The following is a 15,998-nucleotide window of genomic DNA, read 5'->3' on the forward strand; positions in this document are numbered from 1 at the left end:
CGAATCTTTGCGTTATGTAAACTCTATATTATTAAAGAGAACTCCATTATCCTCGTGGACGTAGCCTAACTTAGGGTAAACCATATATATCTTGTATTTGTTTTCTTGTCTCTATCTTTTTACATATTACCTACACTTTACCGAAGCAACCTTGTGAATGTTACAGCTTGACACTTTACATTGTTCCAAAATCTATTATATTTTGTGCATCAACACGTGTTGATCTCCAATTAAAAAAATACGTTTTTAGAATGTCGATAACACGTGAAATAGACAAAATGCAAAGAGAAGCCAATCGTACCCTAATAAGTTCGGATATTATTTTATTCATGTGAGACGCTGATGTATTGTTTGATTGCTGTTGATGAGATCGGAATACGAAAATTAAGAACCACTGTTGGCAATCCTAATAAAAGAGAAATACCATCAAATATCAGACTTTTGGTGTTCTTGTTGATGAACAATGAACAATCGACGACAAAGGGTTGGACAGCGACTATCCACTGTAGTTGCAAGCGTGCAAAGGAAAGGAAATGACTTTTCGGGGAGGGACAAGGTTGTCCACGTCGGATTTCCCGAAAAATCCCAAATTTTCATGATTTCCCCACTTTTCTCTGTTTCTTTTTTGTTCCAAAATTCCACTTGTTTTGTTTAAAGTTTCTGTTGTTTCTCTCATGGGCCCCTGTTTCCTTCTTTCTTTCTTCTGAAACCTCGAAACTCCAGAAAAAAACATCCCTGGCTGACTGTAACAAACATGGTTCCATTGAGTAGTCAGCTGCACAGATTGCAGCTCGGCGTTTTGCCTCCTCGGGTTCGGATCTCCCACCGTTTTTCTTCCCCAAAAAGGTATTCAGAATTTCATTTCATCTTTTCAATTACCAAAAGTGATTGTTTGTTTTGGTTGTTTGTATGGCATTGGCATTGGCATTCATATGGGTTTTCTTCGCATTCAAGATCAAAGGGTTTATTTTATTGATTGGTTTATGGACTAATAATGCTATATTGTGCCCTCTGCCCACACTAATCTGGCTTAATAGTAGAAATCGTCCTCAACTATAGTTCGAGTTGCATTTTCGTCTCTGAATTCGAATGTTAGATTCTTTAGCCTCCAAATTTGGTCCAAGGTTTACACAATCTTGGTCATGAAAGCAAACTAATTTGGGGCATTTGGTTGGTGGTAATTTTTGAAGCTTTGTTTTTGGGTTAATCTTCGTGTGTTTCTTAGATATTTGTGAACTGGCTAGGGCTTGAAATTGTGAACTGTTGATTGTAATGTGAACCGAGAGATTTCAGGTTTTTAACTAATTGGGTAGTGCCAATTCTTTGTTGGAAGTGTGAACTTGTTGGTAGACAAAGGGGCCGTGTATGGAGAGGAAGTACGGTGCTAGGGGACAGGGAGTGATCAAGATGAGTACTTTTCATGAGGAATTTTTCTGGGTTTGATTCGCCTTTCCTCTTCAGACCGGCATACTGAATTTCTGAGATTCTATATACTTTGGCTCAAATTTTACTGTTATGTGTATCTTCAATGAAATGGTCTACTTAAAGTAGTAATAAATGGCTTTCGCATGAGTTGCTTGTTTAAAAGTATGCGTTCTTCCTGTTGAGTAGGAATTTACTAATGAAAATTAGTTGATGTCTGATGCCGTATACATAAGTTCTCCTGGCTGAGCTCCGTTTCATAATCCTTATAAACTGTTAGGCAGGTACGGGACCAAGATGCAGGATTATCAACATTTAAGTTTTGAATGCAGCATATAGTATTATGTATAAAAAGCTTCCGACTTCTATCTGAAGCATATTGTGATCATACCATATTTTGTAACTGAGGGAAATTGTAATTTGGAGTACATTTGCTGATGTCTGTATTTGTGCAATGTACTGTATGATACATACATGGGGCAAGTGTTGAAGTACAGTTATCCTGAATTTTAGTGTAGACGAGCCATATGATGCTAACGTTGATGATACTTACCAGGAAATTAATGCCATGCCAATTTTGGTGGATCAAATCTTCGTCTTTACATGCAAGTAGTTTCATAGTACACAACAGAGGTGAGAATATTGTATGTATGCTTTATCCTGTGTGAAAGCAAGGTATTGATAACTAACATTCTTTCATGTTTTACTTATGTTTATTCTTTTTACAGCGAAATGTGAGGCCAGTTCTCAAAGGGCAGAAAATAAGCTACATTCCACTGTGTATATAAATGTTGCAGATGATTTGAATGACCAACTCTTTAATACAGACCCAATTAATATTTCTCAGGTGAGCATTAGATGGAATTTATTTATTTATCTGTTTAATTTCTAACAAGAGCTTTAGATGGATGAATCTGCATAAGAGATTGTAATTTTTTTTTTTTTTAAAAAAAAAAAAAATCTGAAAAAGAACACACTTAGAATTGATTAAATCGGATAACAGCTTAAACCCCTTTCGATGTTCCTCTATTTAGTGGTTTCACCTGTTTACTCTCTGTTATCAAGTATTTGTATCCATGATAACTTCAGATCTTGCATTTGACTCATGTCATGGCACTTCTAGTATTTAGTATATTTCTTGACCGAATTTTCTGTATATGCAGGTTCTTGTAGCTAAAGTCACGATGGGATTGCTGTCCTTATATTTCTCATTTAGGCTAGGACAGTCAAATCTTTTTCATACTTTCATTAAGATCGTCCAAGCAAAACTTCCCTCTATCATTCAAACTTTTGGGGTTGCCACCTTGCCCTTTGCCTCTGTTTCTAATTCATTGAATAAACCTGTACCTCTTCGGTTGGATGTGTCTTTTCCTTCATTTCGAGACATTAGATGGAGCTTTGCACGGTTACTGTATCTATTTAACATCCAACTTGAAAGGAATGTTGCCACGTAAGTGAAGATATCAGATGGAGCTTTGCATGGTTTCTATATCTATCATTTCATGCTTGTAATTTGTTTGGTGTAGTTCTCATTTAGCTAAGTTCTTTTGTAAATGTTTTCTAGGTTCTTTCTGGTGCTCCTGGTAGCATGCTTCTCATTTGTTGTCATTGGTGGTTTCCTATTCTACAAGTATAGGTAACCTATAATCCTTTCTAAGAGCAGTTCGAATTACTTTCTCTGGCATATTCTGCTTCATGTTGCTTTATCGTATTTCATTAAATAGCATTTTTTTAAACCTCATGTCTAGACTATCAGATTGATACAATTATTGGCCCATTTATAACAGCTGAAGTTTTCTAATATGGTATCACCATATCAGAGCTTTGGTGGTAGCAGCCTAGCAGGGGGTACTGGATGCGGAACCCTCAATCCATTCCCCACTTCTTTGGTGCAGGGTGGGGTTTCAGCTATATTTTTCTTTTTGTTTGATTTTAACATACAAAGAAAGAACGCGTTCGTGTGAGGTACAGTGTTAGATTGATATACATTGTTGACCAATTCCCTAACAGCTTAAGCATTTGGGGTCCATCTGAAACAATATGGTTTCATCATTTTCTTGCCTTCTTCTTCACAAGGGTCTCAGCATCTTAGACCAACAATTATTTTGTATTCTAACACCTCCCCGTCAAATGCGGGCCTCTCTTCACTATTAAAGCCCAACATGTGGAATTCAACTTATATTGGTTACGTTTGCAGGATTTGACCAGGATTTCCTGCTTTGATACCATGATAAAGTTTGTTGTTAGCACACTATTCCGAAAAATTTAAGTGTTACAATGTGGGCTGACAAATATTTGATATTCTAACGGTTAAGCAGTCTTTTAATAGTATTTGTATCAAATAAATAAATTCCTCATGTTTGTTTACAATCCGGATGCATTTCAAATTACACAGGGGTAGTAATGAATCTTTGGAGGACTGCTTCTGGGAGGCTTGGGCATGTCTGTGTTCATCATCGACACATTTAAAAGTGTGATTTCGCTTCCTAATTTTATCATTTTGTTCATTCTAAAAGTTTTCACTAATTCTGTATTTTCTTGGATGATTGTAAATAACATGCATTGTAAAATATACACTGCAGCAAAGAACACGCATTGAACGTGTTATTGGTTTTGTTCTTGCAATATGGGGCATATTATTTTACTCTCGCTTGTTGAGCACAATGACTGAACAGTTCAGGGTAAGTTATTGGATTGTGGAACATTATCTTACATCTAACTTATATGTAAATGGCATCCTTATGGCCATCATTTGCTCAGAACAATATGTACAGACTAAAAGAAGGCGCACAAATGCAAGTTCTGGAGACTGATCATATCATTATTTGTGGAGTGAACAGTCATCTTTCCTTCATACTAAAGCAACTAAACAAGTATCACGAACTTGCTGTCCGCTTAGGTACTGCGACAGCTAGGTAATCTATTTTTTGTACTTGAATGGAGTTTTTAATATCAGGATTGTGTGGTAAAATTACTGGATTGTGTTGTTGTCTTGCTTATATGTCACAGGAGGCAGAGAATTCTTCTTATGTCCGATCTCCCAAGAAAGCAGATGGACAAGCTCGCGGACAATTTAGCGAAAGATCTTATACACATTGATATCCTTACAAAGAGGTAGGACTATAAGAAATCATCTAACTCATCTGCGTCTGATTTTATGAGGCCTCAGTGCAATAAAATAAAAAATTATCAGTAAGAAATGATATCATGTGTAATTGGATTTGATAATAAAATTGAGACTTTGTGTGCTTCTGAGTCTTACTTTGAGGCTCTACTCTTACAGTTGCAGCCTTAGTTTAACAAAATCATTTGAAAGAGCCGCTGCCAACAAGGCACGTGCAATAATTATACTGCCAACAAAGGGAGACCGGTGAGAACTTGATCTACTTTTGCTTCTATATGAGAAATTATATTAGAGTATACAAGGTTTTCAACAAAGTTTCTTTGGAATTTCCTAGTATATTAGAAATTTCTTATCTTTCAAATGTGTTTTGACTTCACATCCTCATCTGTTTAGGTACGAAGTTGACACTGATGCTTTTTTGTCTGTTCTGGCTCTTCAACCTATTCCCAACATGGAATCTGTCCCCACAGTTGTTGAGGTATATCACTAATCTAGTCTTCGTACTGAACTTTGTTACGAAGTTTGCTAAAATCATGTTAAATTTTCCGTGCCCAATGAATGCAGGTTTCAAGTTCCAATACATGTGAACTCTTAAAGTCGATCTCAGGGTTAAAAGTAGAGCCTGTGGAAAATGGTGCATCAAAATTATTTGTACAATGTTCTCGTCAAAAGGGACTCATAAAGATCTACAGGCACTTGCTTAATTATCGAAGTATGCTACAAGCGTCTGTTTGAACTAAAACTGGTTTTCTCGTGATGATGCTTATGAAATTCTTTTTTTTTTAACCCTCAATATCAATACTATACGTATTACCAAAAGGATATGTGATTTAAATCCAACAATTGCAAAGTTAAAGATGAAATGTTATTGCTGTATTGATAATTTCTCCCATTTTATCAGATGTAATAAATTGATACTTTGAGCCCATCTTATAAATCAATTTGAAATCTTTCGGTGGTAACTAGAACTTAGACCTGTCAACCCAAGTCATGCGTTGTTTCTTACTGCGGTGGTTATTTTTACATCATATTGGTTATTAGGCAAATGGAACCATCTCTCTGATCATTTCTGAGATGGCACACTAATTGATGTTTTTTCTACTCAGTGCAGAAAATGTATTTAATCTTTGCAGTTTCCCAAGTCTAGCAGGGCTCAAGTATAGGAGATTACGACATGGGTTTCAAGAGGTAACACCATCTGTCAAATGTAATTCTGCTAGTGAAGAACTTATAGCGGTTGGCTGATTGAGAATTTTTCTCTGACTCGATATCCCTTTCAGGCAGTTGTTTGTGGGCTTTATAGGAACGGGAAGATAGACTTCCACCCCAATGACAGTGAAATCTTGCAGGAAACTGACAAAGTATGAGAAGTTCTGACTTTTTTAATTTGAACTAAAACAAGCACCAATAACTTTGATATTTCTTTTGACTTGTGAAAAATGGAATCATGAACACAATGTTTGTTAAAATTTTGTTTTGTAAATATCTCTAGACACTGATGGTTGGTTGGATTGTTTACTTTCGCGGTTCCTGTTTTTATTTTTCATGAACAGACAATTAGACAAAAATGTAGTAAAATTTGATAATTGCAAAATAGAAGAAACAAAGATGATCATGGGAACCTGAGCGGATTCACTCTGTGACTGCTTCATTTGTTTTAGTACTTGCTTTTTGTTGTTTTGCTGACTGAATGGGTCATGTTTTTATTTATGAGTTCCTATCGTTGTGCACTTTCCTCATGTAGGTATTATTCATTGCACCTGTTAATGGGAGTAAGACACCAGATGTTACTTATTCGAATGTTGTCAAAGAAATAGGCGCTGATCAAAGTTTGGATGATCTAGAAACAAACGGGGGTACTCACCCGCATGCCTTGCAACTGGTGAAAACACGACTTGAGAACATTGTTAGGCGTCCCAAGAAACCAGGCTCTAAGGTGCAACTTGACAAAAACATAATTGCTTGAAGGTCACCAGGGCTTGATAGATTTGGTCTCCAATCTGAATAATTTTTTTCTTATTAATGCAGGCCTCAGACTATAATCTGGGACCAAAAGAATTTATCCTTCTGCTTGGATGGCGCCCCGACATCATAGAGATGATTGAAGAATATGACAATTATCTTGGACCTGGCAGTGTCGTGGTATGTTCTAATTCGCTTGGAACTCTTGTTGTGGATCCTATATTCAGCAATTTCCCTAAAATGTAAAACAATAGTTAAAGTACATTGTTACTTACGCAATTGCATGTGTGATGGAATCTTGAAGAGGTACTTATATTAAGTGGCTGCAAGACTCCAAAGTAAAGGAAGGCAGTGAAATCTCTAATAAATCAATTGCCCTGATCTGTAAAACATTAGTAAAGGATGTAAATTGTTACTTGTGCAAGTACATGTGTGATGTAACATGGAGAGGTGGTTATATTAAGTGGTTGCCAGGTACTTCAAAGTAATGTGCAGGCGGCGAAATTGCCAATAAATCAATTGGGATGTTATTGCAGGAAATTAACGGATTATAGGAATTTTTCTTCACCTTGAGGAAGCATGATAGAGACTGAGAAAAATAGATTTTTTTGTCTGCACAACCAGGAATCGTTGTTTTATATGTGCAGGAAATTTGACACTTGATTAAACATAATTTTGATATGATCACCTAGACTAAGTTTCTAGACATACATGCATTGGTGACTCACAATTCATCATCTTTATGCATGCAGGAAATTTTGTCAGATGTACCGTTAGTGGACAGAAAGAGGACAAGACAAGTTTCTGATCAAGGAAAACTCAAACATGTCAAGGTTTCTCATCGGGTACTGCCTCTTTCTTTCAACCTAGAGTAGTACCTTCTGGTGTTTCTTTTCTTTCTCTATAATATCTTTGCAGGGAAGTTTCCTTTTCCGCTTATAAACTTCCATTTTTTCCATGAGCTGCAGATTGGAAATCCAATGAACTTTGAAACCTTACAAGATACCATAGTGCATATCCAAAATTCATTGAAGAATGAAGATGTTCCCTTGTCGGTCGTTGTAATATCTGATAGGGAATGGCTTCTTGGAGGTGAACATACATGAATTCCTCCCTTTTTCTTGGTTTTATGTTGTTTTCAATTAGCTTTTGGTCAATTTGCGTTGAAGTACCCTCTCTTCAGATCCAACCAGGGCAGACAAGCAATCCGCGTATTCTCTTCTTCTTGCTGAAAATATTTGCAACAAACTTGGTGTAAAGGTAGGTCAAGTTCAAATAAATAACAGCATCAATCATCATTTCCAATTTTGTAAAAATTCAAACTCAGAGTTTAATGAATTAATTAGTTTTCACAATAACTTAGTCATAATCGTCACCTAGAGCGTTTTCACAATAACTTAGTCATAATCGTCACCTAGAGCAAAAGTAACAAGGTGGTGCTTTGCAGGTACAGAATCTAGTCGCAGAGATTGTGGACTCGAAATTGGGCAAACAAGTAAACTCCGACAGACTTTTGTCACTGTTTATTATTTCTGTTGATATTCAATGGTATTGATTGTTATACACCCACAATCACTGCAGATCACAAGAATTAAGCCGTCCCTGACTTACATTGCCGCAGAGGAAGTAATGAGCCTCGTAACAGCTCAAGGTCTTGAATCCTTGTACTAGATTTAGCTCTCACAACATATAATATGGTTATTCCAAAATATTATAACGGGTAAATGATTTCTTTGTGCTTAACAGTTGCTGAGAACAGTGAACTAAATGAAGTGTGGAAAGACATTCTAAATGCAGAGGGTGATGAAATATATGTAAAGGTAAGTGCCTCGAATCCTCAATTTTAATATGTTATGATGTTGATCTCGATTGGACGTTGTCTTTTTTGTATTTTCGGCTAGAGGATTTGGATTGGATATCCATTAAACTGTATATTTAAACTTTGCCTGCTTTGTTACAACAGGATATCAGCCTCTACATTAAAGAAGGAGAGAACCCTTCATTCTTTGAGCTTTCTGAAAGAGCACAACTGCGGAAAGAAGTGGCGATAGGTTATGTGAAAAACAACAAGAAGGTAAAATGGTCTTGATTTGGATTCGGCTCTTAAATTGCTTCAGACTTCTCATTCGTCTCTTATGCCATGTTGCAGTTTATTAATCCAGTTCCCAAGTCCGAACCCCTCTCCCTTGAGTTGACAGATTCGTTGATAGTTATATCCGAACTTGAAGGAGAACAACCTATCATTCTGGAGAACCAATCAAGTTGAAACAACCGCCCAAATTTTGCTCGTGAAAGTTTGAATCCCATGCTAAATGGAAGTACTCATGTTTTGACAGTGAAAGTGTTCTCCGAGCTTGACCATAGAACCGGCATTAAACCAGCAAATTGGTGAAGAGACTGTTTTAGCTTCTTTCTTTTGCAGTATTAGCCTCTCTTTTGTTGTTAAGACCGTAACATGATACAGACACCACACTAATTCATGGAAATTTGTCCAATAAGGAAAATCTGGATTAACAGTAATAAGCATTGTTAGCCATATTAATTATACCTTGATATTGTCCATGTGTTCGAAATTAACAGTTTCGTCTGACTGTTCTAGTAATATGTCTCTTGACGCTGGAAGACGTCCTAAGTTTGTGGGTTGAGCATGCCGTAAGGTGCGCATTTTAGTAAGAAGTTAATTATAGCTGGCCACTTGTATAATGCTCTTTTAGCAACAGATCAAAGTCTGAATAGAGTCTCGTTCTTTTGGTCACTTGATGACAAAGGATTGATGGTTACTGCCCTTTAAATTTGATACCAAGGATGAGATTAAAACAATAAAACCACGTTTATTTAATCTCAACGTTTGGTATCAAAGCCAAATGTGAGTGAGCATGAATTCCTTGATTATCAGTTGAGTAAGAGAATATTTTTGTGGTGACCAAGAGAACATTCTAAGTCCGAGTAACAAAGGGTGATCCAAATCTGAATGCGTGATCCATGCACCACTATATTCTCAAATCTCAAATAAGACCATGTGCAATGTAACATGTGTTAAGAACGATATGAGTTTCTTGAGAATACAATTAAGCTATGCTTATAATACTCGATCAAATTCCACATAAAACAATAAAATACGATTAAAGAACGTCGTTACTAATGAAAATTTTAAGCATTCCAAGGTTTCACAATGATATGATGCTTATTATAGAGATTCAATTTGTATATCGTAATCCGCTTGAAATAATTTCACTATGAAATTGTTTGGCAGCTCGTATAAATATGATTAATAATACATACTCGGTTGATTGGTACATTTATATTAAAAAAGTACTTGGATAATTTAGGGTAGTGCTATTCATGGGTATTTTTACCCTCTACACACCTTCTGTTTTTATTTTTATTTTTAACAAACAATAGTATCTACACTAAGAATAGAGGAGTGAGCTAAGCCTTACAATAGGCTTGTCATAATCGTGTGGTTCAACTTCGCATTTGGCAAGAATTGAACTTAAGACCTCTCATTTACAAGTAAAAAGAAATACCACTAGACCGTAGTACTAAGTGGCCGCACACACTCTTGTTAATCATTGATCTTCATCAATTAATTCGATCCGACGGTTGAAAATTGAGAGAGTATGTGAGAAGTAAAAATAGGGGCGTTGATAGCATTACCCAAAATTTCATTTAAAGAATTATAAATATTAATGAGTGGTTTCATTAATTTTAACAAATGTACTTCTTTTATATAAATTGGTTGCGAATTCGCCATTTATAAGATTCGAATATAAGATATCTCACTCACAAGTAAAGAAAAATGCTATTAAATTATAGTACTAAGCGACAAGTTTAACAAATATCTTAGTATTGTAGCCAAATTCTAAATAAATGAAACTAACTATAATATTTATACGTGTTTAATACAATGAACGTTTAACCGTCAAAATAATGATGATATTAAACACATAAGCATTGCAGTTAAATATAAAGTGTGTACTTAAAAATAATAAAATATCAAGAAAGTTTAAGCATGCTTACTAAATGTTATGTTTAGGTGGGTGCATTCGATTGATATTTTGAGGGGTTTTTAATTTTTTTAATGAATTTAGGGGTATTCAATCAAGATTTTAAGTAATTCTTTGAAATTCAAGGTGTATTCAATTAGAATTTTAAGATAATTTATTAAAATCCTTAGAAATCCGGATGTATTTAATTAGGATTTTAAAGAAGTTTGTAACATTCCAGGTGTATTCAATTAGAAATTGATTTTAAAAAATTTGACAAAGTTGAGGAATTAGAGGGAATTGAAAAGATTTGATAATGTATTTTAAGTATCCACAAATCTCACATCTCCTCATAAAATTTAGAGGAAATTAAATCAAAATTTTATATAAAATCTTTACAAATCAATTAAATTACATAAAAATTCTTAAATTTATAAATCTGTTAAAATCTTTCCAATTCTAAATTGAATACATCCCTTAGCTCTGCATGAGACGGCGGATTAAGTCCGAAATGGAATTTAGGTCAAACGCGAGGAAAATTTTATTTCGGCTCAACTTTTTATTTTTTATTTTTTTAAAGAAAGGAAAAAAGAGAAAACTCAACAAAACAAATTGCTCTTGGAAAGCGCTCGCTGTCATCTGTCCGTGCCCTCGTCGATTATTTGGAGAGGTAAAGCCATGGCTCACGGTGGCTACAGCAAGCGGCGGGTGAACCCCGCCGGACGTCGGTCCAAGTCGGCCTTGGGCCCGGAGAAGAAGCCCAAGTCGGTCACCCTCAAAAACCAGATACGCTCCATCGAGCGCATGCTCCGTAAGGTACTCCCTCACTCTTTCTTCTCAATCTCCAGCTCTTTATCTGTTTTTCCATTTCGACCTTGCTTCGGTTGTGGTTGATTTTGGGGTTAGGGTTTGTGCGGTTTGGGGGTTACAATCACCTAGTTCTTCGCTAGCCCTGATGTGTGTATATATAGACAAAAGTGTGTACAGTACACTGAATTTCTGAGGAATTTGAAGGAATTGGAAAATGTCTGACCTAATACCGCTTGAATTAGTATTCATGTTCCAAGATTAGAAATTTGTAGTTGGCAACTTTGTGGTTTTATCTATTGATGAAGTGCTAATCATCGTGAAATGCCTAACACTTTGATTGTTTTCCTAAGAATTTACCAGCTGAAGTTAGGGAGGCTCAGGAAAAGAAGTTGGAAGGGTTCAAGAAACAGCAGGAGATTCACTCCCGTCTCGCTGTGGAACGCAAAATATTTATGCGTGACAGGAAGATCAAGTTTTTTGGTATGAATGAACCGAGTCCATTTGTTATTCTAGTTATTGTGTAGGTGAATTCTTGCATGATGTACGGCTTAATTGCATTGGTGGTGCATGTTTTGCTTGAGTCGTGAAAGTAACGTGCACCTTTTTCAGAGAGAAGAAAGATAGAGAGAAGATTAAGACGTCTGGAGAAACTTCAACGTGCTTCTTCTGGTCAGGCACAAGATGCAGAGATTTTGTTGCAACTTTCCAAATTGAAAGAAGATCTTGAATATGTTAGGGTAAGCTATATAGTGGCCTTTGGTTTATCTGCTTTTATGTTGATGTCGGTGCATTGATATGATAGTTGTAATTGGAAGTTTGGTATTTTTTCTTCTTTCATGAGAATATCTTAAGCTTATATTGACTTGAAATGTGAACTTCTACATGACCTTGTGCTTTACTGGAGAAGAGCCATTTTCTTTTGTTACTTTGCTTGTTACAGACTTTGAATTGTTTTTTGAAATAACACTGTAGTTGTTTCCAATAATGTCAAACTAAAAGGCTGATATTTGTTGACCATCAGTTCTTTCCCAAGACCGAAAAATATGTCTCGTTGTTTACTGGAGGTGAAGATACAGATGTGATTGATAAGAGAAATAAGTTGCGTAAGCAGATTAAGGCCAATATAGTTGCTGCAGCAGCTAGCGGAAAGGATTTGGAAGGTATTTCTTTTATGCCTCACTTCCATCAGAAATTTTCTCGTAGAGTTATTCTTCATAAGATCAGGTCAGACAACCTCTATATAAGCAATAACTACCTAATGTTATGCATCAATATATTTTTTAGTATTCCGAAGTTGTTTGAGGGTGAATTCCTAACTTGGTGCAGACTTATCTGAATATTTATTAAGGGTAAATACCACTTGAAAGAAAATATTGGATGAAAATACCTAGCAAAACATCTAGTCTTTAAATGAAGTTGATAGTAGAAGTAAGAATGGCTGGAAGATAACATATCAAACACAAACATCTACCAACTTATGCTTTCCGCATTTCTGCCATGCTATTATTTTCTTTCAAAAATCTAGGAGATGTTTTATGTTTTCTCTGCGGGATGCTTATTTTACCTCTCTTTTCTTCTTTTAATTGTCAATTATGAACATAAGCTGAGGGTTGCAAATTATTGAACTATTTTGTTACACTGACAAGAATGTTTTTTGTTCTTGGAATTCCTACAGAAACAGGGAGTGAGGACGACGGGCTTCTGGATATGAGCGAAGATGATTTCTTCCTAAATGGGAGTTCTAGTGATGAAGCAGATGCAGACGATGAATGGACAGATAAGAGTGCAAAGTATTTTTCCATCTTATTCTGTTTGTAGTTTTTAGCAATAAAATTGTTTCTTGCACAAATAATTAAAATTATGAGTGAGATACTATTATTTAATCTTGAGAACCTTTTTGTTTTAAGGTAGGGTTATATGTTTGTTTTTGTTTGAATGGACTGCGTTAATATTCCCTCTTTGATTGGTTAGTTGAACTAACAGTTTAAGTTCTGATTTATCAAAGCAAAACAGTGAGTTCTCATTTATCAAAAAAAAAAAAAAAGTGTAAGTACTCAGTGGAATAGAAAGCTTATTTATGAATTAGGGGACTGTTGTGGACTTCGATCATTATCACTTTTTTGAAACATGAGCCCACTGCTTGTAATTTGATTTAGTATATAATCTGTTCCTTCATTTTTATGTGTGTTACCTATTTATTAGAAATATGGTCTGCTTTGATGGAAGTTGCCTCTAAATTTGTCATCTGTTTTGCAGGGAACAGGCTTCCAGTGCTTCTGGAAAAGCAACCTCTGGCATGTCCAGTGATGAGAGAAATCAGGTTTCCCATCTTCTCACTATTATACTGCTGTAATTAACTATGTGTACTTATTGAGTGTTTATATTTCTGCCTCCTCACCTGAACTTTCTTAAATAGCGACAGATTTCTGCTAGAGCTTTGATGCCTCCACCCCGGCCATCCAGCAATTCTCGCTCAAGTTCAGTTCATGCTCAGTCAAGGTTTGGTCCTTCATCGAGCAAAAATTCCTCAAAAAAGCCTGCTGAAATGACCACATCGAGCAATACATCAAATAGCAGAAGTGGAACTTCCTTCAATACATCAAATAGCAATACATCAAGTAGCAGAAGTGAAACTTCCTTCAAAGATAGGGGATCCTCTAATTCAACTGCTGGTCAAAGTAGCAATTTGAGCTCCAACTCTGATGCTCATAAGCCCCGTAGAAAGAGGAGGCCAAAGAAGAAAAAGCAGCAGGTTCGCGTTACTTGTTAATGTTGGATAGTTTATATTTTTGCATTTCTGTTCATGAGGTTTGTAGTTTCTTTTCGGTTGAAAATTTGTTACAATGCTTTTAAAAGTCTGTCTATGACAATCTCCAAAGATGATGAAAAAAGTAAGGAAATTTGCGACTCATCTAGATGGTCTTGATTGAACCTAATGCTACTTGGTTCTAGTATCTGTTTTTGTGTCTTATATAAGAATATCACTCCTTTTTATACCTCAGCTACTGAGCTCTTGTACCCGCACTTTATCCCACACTGGGGTATAGGTATTGGCCCTCTAGGGTCAGTCACGCATATATGGAACTTACTACCCTTGCCATGTTTCCATGGATGCTAAATATGGCCATCATTGCACAATTTCCTTGAGATTGATTGTTCTTGAATACAATGTGTCAAAATTGGCTGATTGGTAGTAATTGGCCACATCCTTGTTCCTGTGATTTATGAAGTTCATATACCGTATTGGTAATCAGCCACATTCATTATTCTTGTGATTTATGAAGTTTATATGCCATATTGGTGTATATGTGTTGTGATGGGTGACAAAGCATTTTCCTATTTTCATGATTAGTTTATGAGCTTTACAACTCATAAAGAGTTGATTTAGGCTGAAAGTGGGTACACAGACAAGATTGAGCCCCAAATGGTGTGAATTGAGTCAATTGATGCATGTCCGCGCTTAGATAGGCATAATGACAGTGGCTAGGCATTTTTTTTGGCTAACTCGAAGAAGTTGGATGTATATCTCTGCCTGATTGATTTTAGCTAATTATTCAAGCTGGAAAACTGAAGTACAATTCAATGATGGACAATCTTTGTTTGTTTATTCATCATTTATCATTAAATAACCATTAATTTAAATACCCATACTATGCTAAGTGGATTTCTTCATTGGGTAGAATCCTTATGTCCTACAAGGCTGCTATGGGATGTGTTCAATATAGTGCTATGCTTGCTTCTATTTATTTCAGAGCCAACTTCGTACTTGCTCTTCGTAGTGTTCAAAAGTCTGGTTCATACTAGTATTCTTTGTACAGTTGATGCCATTTGTTTACGATGTATTGTAGTTGGTAAACATCTTTTTCATAACCAACTACTTGTATATTTTCAGGGATGAGGGGAAGTTGCTTGGTGCGGATGCGGACCTTTGCTTTTAAGGATTTGATGGCTTTGAGTTGTTACGCGAAATTCTTACTGCTCAGTCTCGACAATGAAGTGTGTATTTTCTTTTTGTATCGGTCTTTGGTTGGAAACCGGTGCTTACTGCTCAGTGTAACGATCAGTCATAACTCCATGCCTACTCACTCCGAGTTGGGCTCGATTTATCTTGAGAATGTTTCTGTTGCAACTGTACAAACTTCCGATCTAGTGAGAATCACAAAATCCTTGGATGGATATACTTTGTACTGGATTTGCTTGCGGAAGATATGAAGCTTCAATAATTTTATGGAGGGTGTTGGCAGTTGGACTTGGATGCAATTGTGCATCAGTTGATTTCCGCTACAATTGGGTGGGTTGATTTATCGGGTTGGGTTTCGTTAGGTATGGACGGACAAAGCATCAACACAGCTCAACTTAATAAATAGTCGGTTTGGCGTCGCATTGGGTTTGAGCAGGTTATAACAAAAAAAAAAAACTGCCCTTTCGGGTTTAAGATTGGGATTTGATATGGGTGGGTTCGGGTTGGCCCAACCCAAGTTACCTTTGACAATTAATTTAAGTCTTAGTTACTCGTAGGGTGCTAAACCCTTACCATTCACCCTTAAACCAAACTATTATAATTAAAACATAGTATTCTTCGTATAGAATTTGGCCAGTACGCAAGAAAAGATAGAATAATGTAAAATTATGAGCACAAATTGTGCAGAAACAGAAGGAATACCCAAAAAGTCGCTTCTAAAAGAAGAAGTAAC

The 15,998-nt window shown here is 36.1% G+C and overlaps 2 protein-coding genes across 5 annotated transcripts; both read left to right on the forward strand.

Annotated features, from left to right (window-relative positions):
• The first annotated feature begins 668 nt into the window (after positions 1-668).
• On the forward strand, positions 669-9,053 carry LOC103929777 (putative ion channel POLLUX-like 2). 3 transcript variants are annotated; one of them, XM_048572278.1, is made up of 24 exons: positions 669-846; positions 1,979-2,055; positions 2,151-2,269; positions 2,586-2,872; positions 2,987-3,058; positions 3,818-3,893; positions 4,005-4,103; positions 4,263-4,321; positions 4,432-4,536; positions 4,706-4,792; positions 4,940-5,024; positions 5,111-5,258; positions 5,658-5,734; positions 5,827-5,907; positions 6,291-6,482; positions 6,575-6,688; positions 7,261-7,353; positions 7,477-7,600; positions 7,692-7,768; positions 7,956-8,003; positions 8,090-8,159; positions 8,255-8,328; positions 8,472-8,582; positions 8,658-9,053. In XM_048572278.1, the coding sequence occupies exons 1-24, from the start codon at positions 755-757 to the stop codon at positions 8,772-8,774; spliced, it is 2,484 nt and encodes an 827-aa protein (XP_048428235.1). In that variant the 5' UTR covers positions 669-754; the 3' UTR covers positions 8,775-9,053. The 3 variants fall into 3 exon arrangements, with proteins under 3 accessions (XP_048428235.1, XP_009337289.2, XP_048428234.1); XM_009339014.3 differs by having other exon boundaries at positions 670-846; positions 4,183-4,337; XM_048572277.1 differs by lacking the exon at positions 669-846 and adding an exon at positions 910-1,437 and having other exon boundaries at positions 4,183-4,337.
• Positions 9,054-11,068: 2,015 nt separating this feature from the next.
• On the forward strand, positions 11,069-15,536 carry LOC103929779 (rRNA-processing protein EFG1). Of its 2 annotated transcripts, none has more exons than XM_009339018.2 (8): positions 11,069-11,310; positions 11,655-11,784; positions 11,914-12,041; positions 12,326-12,464; positions 12,980-13,094; positions 13,561-13,624; positions 13,727-14,056; positions 15,197-15,536. In XM_009339018.2, the coding sequence occupies exons 1-8, from the start codon at positions 11,173-11,175 to the stop codon at positions 15,200-15,202; spliced, it is 1,050 nt and encodes a 349-aa protein (XP_009337293.2). In that variant the 5' UTR covers positions 11,069-11,172; the 3' UTR covers positions 15,203-15,536. The 2 variants fall into 2 exon arrangements, with proteins under 2 accessions (XP_009337293.2, XP_009337292.2); XM_009339017.3 differs by having other exon boundaries at positions 11,072-11,310; positions 13,721-14,056.
• The last annotated feature ends 462 nt before the right edge of the window (positions 15,537-15,998 follow it).

Source organism: the organism of the source record quoted next, unplaced genomic scaffold (assembly GCF_019419815.1).
Source record: "Pyrus x bretschneideri cultivar Hongxiangsu unplaced genomic scaffold, Pyrus_bretschneideri_v1 Contig6, whole genome shotgun sequence".
In the NCBI taxonomy this organism is placed as follows: Eukaryota; Viridiplantae; Streptophyta; class Magnoliopsida; order Rosales; family Rosaceae; genus Pyrus; species Pyrus x bretschneideri.

What these genes read in the sequence shown, in the direction of transcription:
- LOC103929777 (XM_009339014.3), top strand. Translation starts at nt 755, where the DNA reads ATGGTTCCATTGAGTAGTCAGCTGCACAGATTGCAGCTCGGCGTTTTG. An exon ending in CGTTTTTCTTCCCCAAAAAG is followed by an intron (nt 847 to 1,978) that starts GTATTCAGAATT and finishes GATACTTACCAG; the next exon opens with GAAATTAATGCCATGCCAAT. An exon ending in TAGGGAATGGCTTCTTGGAG is followed by an intron (nt 7,601 to 7,691) that starts GTGAACATACAT and finishes CCCTCTCTTCAG; the next exon opens with ATCCAACCAGGGCAGACAAG.
- LOC103929779 (XM_009339017.3), top strand. Translation starts at nt 11,173, where the DNA reads ATGGCTCACGGTGGCTACAGCAAGCGGCGGGTGAACCCCGCCGGACGT. An exon ending in CAGGAAGATCAAGTTTTTTG is followed by an intron (nt 11,785 to 11,913) that starts GTATGAATGAAC and finishes CACCTTTTTCAG; the next exon opens with AGAGAAGAAAGATAGAGAGA. An exon ending in AAGATCTTGAATATGTTAGG is followed by an intron (nt 12,042 to 12,325) that starts GTAAGCTATATA and finishes GTTGACCATCAG; the next exon opens with TTCTTTCCCAAGACCGAAAA.